Source organism: Rhinopithecus bieti, unplaced genomic scaffold (genome assembly GCF_001698545.2).
Source record: "Rhinopithecus bieti isolate Rb0 unplaced genomic scaffold, ASM169854v2 scaffold_14876, whole genome shotgun sequence".
In the NCBI taxonomy this organism is placed as follows: Eukaryota; Metazoa; Chordata; class Mammalia; order Primates; family Cercopithecidae; genus Rhinopithecus; species Rhinopithecus bieti.
In genome coordinates, this window is record NW_016807955.1 from 154,345 (window position 1) to 160,746 (window position 6,402).

General features: G+C 40.9%; 1 protein-coding gene across 1 annotated transcript in view; it reads left to right on the top strand.

The window, feature by feature from the left end:
* The window catches only part of TOGARAM1 (TOG array regulator of axonemal microtubules 1), a 118,783-nt gene that overhangs the window by 91,384 nt on the left and 20,997 nt on the right, over positions 1 to 6,402 (top strand). The window contains 2 exon segments of the mRNA XM_017884180.1: positions 2,838 to 2,964; positions 5,025 to 5,143. Of these exon segments, the coding sequence (XP_017739669.1) occupies positions 2,838 to 2,964; positions 5,025 to 5,143 (246 nt within the window).

Here is a 6,402-nt window from a genome sequence, read left to right on the forward strand (position 1 = left end):
CCGGATCTTAGCTCACTGCAAGCTCCGCCTCCCGGGTTTACGCCATTCTCCTGCCTCAGCCTCCCGAGTAACTGGGACTACAGGCGCCGCCACCTCGCCCGGCTAGTTTTTTCTATTTTTAGTAGAGACGGGGTTTCACCGCGTTAGCCAGGATGGTCTCGATCTCCTGACCTCGTGATCCGCCCGTCTCGGCCTCCCAAAGTGCTGGGATTACAGGCTTGAGCCACCGCGCCCGGCCGGCATAGTAATTCTTTCTAGCCCATTTTGTCATTTCTTAGATTCTTATTTAAAATTACAAAATGGTTACAATTAATTTTCGAGTTTTGTATTTCTCACATTTTGTGTCCCTGGTCTCCGCTTACTTGTGTGTTTCTTATGTCATTGGGCCCGTATAATAGACCTTGGGCCCGTATAACAGACCATGTAATAGACCATTGGGTCCGTATAATAGAGTGCTTAACATTCCAGGCTAAACATTAGAATTGCCCTTGAAAATGTAACTGATTAGGAGCTACTTATCTGGATATAGACCTTATTCTGGTTGTGGAGAAGGGTAATATTGATTCTCTGACATCACTTCTCTTTCTGCAATTTCATTACATTTGAAGGGGTCAGGTTGAGATATGTGATTTTTTTCTTTTTGGAGACAGGGTCTTGCTCTGTAGCCCAGGATGGAGTACAGTGGTATAATCTTGGCTCACTGGTACCTCAGCCTCTTGAGCTCAAGTGATCCTCCCACCTCAGCCTCCTGAGTAGCTGGGACTACAGGCGCGTGCCACCATGCCTGGCTAAGTTTTGTATTTTTTGTAGAGATGGGGTTTTGCCGTATTGCTGAAGCTGGTCTTGAACTCTTGGGCTCAAGCAGTCCACCCACCTTGTCCTCTCAAAGTGCTGGGATTATAGGTGTAAGCCACTGCACCTGGTCAAGACAGGTGGTCTTAAGATCATCCTGTATCCCCCCATCCACAAAACCCCACAACAGCCTGCCTTTTTCTCGTTCCTTTATTATTATTATTTTTTTCCCAAGACTCTGTTACCCAGGCTGGAGTGCAGTGGTGCGATCTCGGTTCACTGCAGCCTGCAGCTACCAGGTTCAAGCGATTCTCATGCCTCAGCCTCCTAAGTAGCTGGGATTATAGGCATGTGCCACCACGCCTGGCTAATGTTTCTATTTTTAGTAGAGACGGGGTTTCGCCATGTTGGCCAGGCGGTCTCTAACTCCTGGCCTCAAGTGATCTGCCTGCCTTGGCCTCCCAAAGTGCTGGGATTACAGGCATGAGCCATCACACCCAGCCTCCTCTCTGGTTCTTTTTGTGCCATGTATTCCAAGTTGTGAGTAAAAGTGTAACTAATTTATTTTAGGGCCCGGCCTCCTTGAAGATGAATAGTGTGGTACTATTTTGAAGTAGTATAAGATATCTGTATGCTAAAATATCTCCAGTATGCACTTCCATGATATCTGAATTTCCACCATTAGAATCATTGGGCTTAAAGTATTATGCTAAGATGATTATTTTAAAATTCATATAAATACAAAACCTAGTTTTGAGATTATTACTTTTATTAACAAATCAGCCACAATTTATCAACGAACCTTGGGTGTATTTTCGGTAGTAAAGAATAGGATTTTGAAGAATCGGAACCCTGGTAAGTTTTGGCTGGGGAAAAACAGAGAGTGAGAAATACAGGACCTAGGGAGGGTTGACTCAGGCCAGAACATCTGGCCAGTAGGTGGACAGCAAATGGTCAGTGGGCAAGGAGCCCAGGACAGAGACAAACTTCACAGTTCTTCCAAACAGCAGCATTGATATGGACCTTGGGGTGCCTGAAAAATAGAATCAGAGCTTTTGTTTCTCCATCTGGCACGTGGCAGAAGGATTTGAAGACAGTGACTTTAAAAGGGGATTATGGGAGCATCCCAACAGATGCCTCTTTCTTTCTTTTTTTTTTTTTTTTTTGAGAAGGAGTCTCTATCTATTGCCCAGGCTGGAGTGCAGTGGCATGATATCGGCTCACTGTAACCTCCACCTCCTGGATTCAAATGATTCTCCTGCCTCAGCCTCCTAAATAGCCTCCTAAATCCTCAGCTGGGATTACCTGAGCGCGCCACCAGGTCTGGCTAATTTTTGTATTTTTTTAGTAGAGATGGAGTTTCACCATGTTGGCCAGGCTGATCTCGGACTCCTGACCTTGTGATCTACCTGCCTCAGCCTCCCAAAGTGCTGGGATTACAGGCGTGAGCCACTGCGCCTGGTCACAGATGCTTCTTAACTTACAATGAGGTTATATCCCCACAACCCATCATGAATAGGAATTATCATAAGCCAAAAGTATATTTAATACATCTAACCTACCAAGCATCATAACATAGCCAAGCCTTACCTTAAACATGCTGAGAACATTTACATTAGTCTACTCTTGGACAGAATCATCTGGCAATACAGTACATTGTAGAGTATGGTGATCACATGGCTGACTGGGAGCTGTGGCTCGCTGCTGCTGCCCAGCATCTCAAGAGAGTGTCATACTGCATATGATTAGCCATGGAAAAAATCAAAATTTGAAGTATGGTTTCCACAGAATCATATCTCTTTCACACTATTAAAAGTTGAAAAATTATAAGTCAAACCGTTGTAAGTTGGGGACCATCTGTACCCTCTAGGGCATCCTATACAGTTAGGATATCTATATTTTGGTGGTTACTTAAAATAGGGATGGTAATCTTGATGTTTGATAGTTTTGTTTTGTTTTTTCTATTGAAAACAATGCATCTAAGGTCAGAAACTGAGCTTGTTAATGTCTAAAAAGTAGTATGCCTATTTTTCAAATACTCATAGGTACTATGGTCGAAAGATGCTGTTCTTCATGATGTGTCATCCTAACTTTGAAAAAATGCTTGAAAAGTATGTTCCGTCTAAAGATTTGCCATATATTAAGGACTCTGTTAGAAACTTACAGCAAAAGGTATGTGGAAAAAGTTTGTTTTATAAACAACTTTATAAACAAAGCTTGTTTATTTATTTATTTATTTGAGACGGAGTCTCGCTCTGTCGCCCGGGCTGGAGTGCAGTGGCCGGATCTCAGCTCACTGCAAGCTCCGCCTCCCAGGTTTATGCCATTCTCCTGCCTCAGCCTCCCAAGTAGCTGGGACTACAGGCGCCCGCCACCTCGCCTGGCTAGTTTTTTGTATTTTTAGTAGAGACGGGGTTTCACCAGCAAAGCTTGTTTTTACATCCAGGTAAAGGGTAGGAATAATTATGTATTTGATTATTTCTCTGTTAATCATTTGGACTATATCTGCAATAGCATTTCAACAACTAGAATACTAAGTAGACATACATATTGTCAAGCCTTGGAAGTAAATTTTTATTGAACAGAAGCTTGATGTTTGGTAGAATATAGTTTGGCTTATTGGAGTTAACAAGACATGGGTTTGAATCGCAGCTCTAACAGTTAGCAACTGTGTAACTTACGCGTGCCTCTTCATTTCTCTAACTAGAATTCTCACTTTATAAAATGAGGATAATAATGTTTACCATGCTTAGTCCCTGCTTTATTTACCTTGTATGTTCCACTATTAGAGCTATTACCACACTGCAGAACATTTATAGGGAGCTCCTTGAGGGTAAGTGCCATGTCTTTGTTTTGTTTTGTTTTGTTTTTTTGAGACAGAGTCTTGCTCTGTCACCAGGCTAGAGTGCAGTGGCATGATCTCGACTCACTGCAACCTCTACCTCTCGAGTTCAATCGATTCTCCTGCCTCAACCTTTTGAGTAGCTGGGATTACAGGCACTCGCCACCATGCCCAGCTAATTTTTTATATTTTTTAGTAGAGACGGGGTTTTCGCCATGTTGGCCAGGCTGGTCTTGAACTCTTGACCTCAGGTTATTTGCCTGCCTCAGCCTCTCAAAGTGCTGGGATTACAGGCATGAGCCAATGCCCCCAGCCGTGCCATGTCTTATCATCTTGGTAAATAATGGGAATTCAGTAATGTCTGTGAAATGAGTGACTCAGAGAATACCAAGTGAAATAAAATATAAAAAGTAATCTATTTATATATTATTTTAAAATATGTTTAATAAAGTAAAATTTTCTATTGTAATTTATGTCATTTTTCTCTGATGCCCTTGGGCTAAGGATTCACTTATGAAGGAATAATATTAAAAAGATATGTAGCAGTAGACATTTTAGAGCTTTTTTTTTCTGCCCATTGAACTTGAAGATTTCAGCTTAGTTCATATTAGAACTTATTAATACAACCATGCAAAAAAAAAATCTGACTAAAACAAAGCAGATTGTATCTGTGAGTCTTTCCAGTGCAGGAAAGGTTTTAAATAGTTCTCATCAAAATGTTTATTCTCACACTCCTAATGTTGCATAGGAACAACAGTGTTCAGTATTTATGGACTGTGTTCATATGTTCTACATAGATTTTAAGCTTCAAGAAGAGTAGTTACAAAATACAGCATATTATTATTTTATTTATTTTTTTGAAACAGAGTCATGCTCTGTTGCTCAGGCTGGAGTGCAGTGGCGCGATCTTAGTTCACTGCAACCTCTGGCTCTGGGTTCAAGGGATTCTCCTGCCTCAGCCTCCTGAGTAGCTGGGATTACACCCCCACACCCAGCTAATTTTTGTACTTTTAGTAGAGACAGGTTTTCCCTATGTTGGCCAGGCTGGTATCTAACTCCTGACCTCAGATGATCCACCTGCCTCAGCCTTCCAAAGTGCTGGCGTGAGCCACCACACCCAGCCCAAAATATAGCATATTGATTTTTAGTTTTTAACTCGTTTTTTATAAGTCAATATATATTTTCCCATTAGTCACTTATTTTGTTAATTTACTACTAACTACAAGGTGTTTTATGTATTTTATACTCTTTAAAGCATAAGCATACCAGACTATTAAAATACTTTCCATCTTAAAAAATCAATGATGGCTACTTTGAAAATTACATTGTGTAAGTTATTTCACTACTAGTTTTAAAATTTGTATCATACTAATTTTGTATTTACTTGCAGGGTTTGGGGGACATACCATTAGATACTCCTTCAGCAAAAGGAAGACGATCTCATACTGGCAGTGTTGGAAATACAAGATCATCATCTGTTTCTAGAGATGCTTTCAATTTAGCTGAAAGGTAAGATGATATGATAGTCCTCATCATTAGATAAATTACTCCCTAGTGATAGTAGTCTCATTTGGATGTTTTCATAAACTACTCCAGGGGTATTTGCCAAAATTTAATGGAGTTTTGAAAGTTTGGTTAGGATCCAGAAAGTGTGAGGTAATTAGATTTAGTAAGGCAATTATATATTTACAGCAACTTGCTTTTATTTGCACTAGACATTAGCAATGCTTTAGTGTTATTGAACTTGTCGATGTTAGGCCTATTTTGGACAACTGATTAATTTTGTAAAAATGTATAGCCTTTCTTTTTCCCCTAGTTGTAAAGTAATACATAATTAAGGTTAAAGGGGAAAAAAAAACCTTAAGAAAATGAAAGCATTACAAGGATTTGGAAGGCCAGGCATAGTGCCTCACACCTATAATCCAAGCACTTTGGGAGGCTGAGGCAGGCAGAATTGTTTGAGCTCAGGAGTTCCAGATCAGCCTGGGCAACATGGCGAAACCCTGTCTCTACCAAACCAATACAAAAATTAGCCAGGCCTGGTGGTTTTGTTACCTGTGCTTTTGAGGTTTTAGTCATGAATTATTTACCTAGACTAGTGTCCAGAAGAGTACTGCCTAGGTTTTCTTCTTGTATTTTTATAAATGTAGGTCCCAAATTTAAGTCTTTAATGCATTTAGTTGATTTTTATATAAGGTGAGAGATATTATTTCATTCTGCATATGGCAATCTAATTTTTCCAGCACCATTTTTGAAAAGAGTGCTCTTTCCTCCATGTATGTTCTTGTCAGCTTTGTCAAAGATCAGTTGGTTGTAGATATGTGGCTTTATTTCTGGGTTCTCTATTCTGTTGCATTAATGTATGTGTCTGTTTTTAGACCAGTACCATGTTGTTTGGGTTTTACAACCTTGTAGTGTAATTTGAAGCCAGGTAATGTGATGCCTGTAGCATTGTTGGTTTTGTTTAAAATTGCTTTGACTGGCTGGGCGCCATGGCTCACACCTGTAATCCCAGCACTTTGGGAGGCTGAGGCGGGCGGATCTCGAAGTCAGGAGTTTGAGACCAGCCTGGCCAACATAGTGAAACCCTGTCTCTACCAAAACTACAAAAAATTAGCCAGGCATGGTGGAGGGTGCCTATAATCCCAGCTACTCAGGAGGCTGAGGCAGGAGAATTGCTTGAATCCGGGAGGTGGAGGTTGCAGTGAGCTGAGATCGCGCCATTGCATTCCAGCCTGGGTAACAAGAGTGAGACTCTGTCTCAAAAA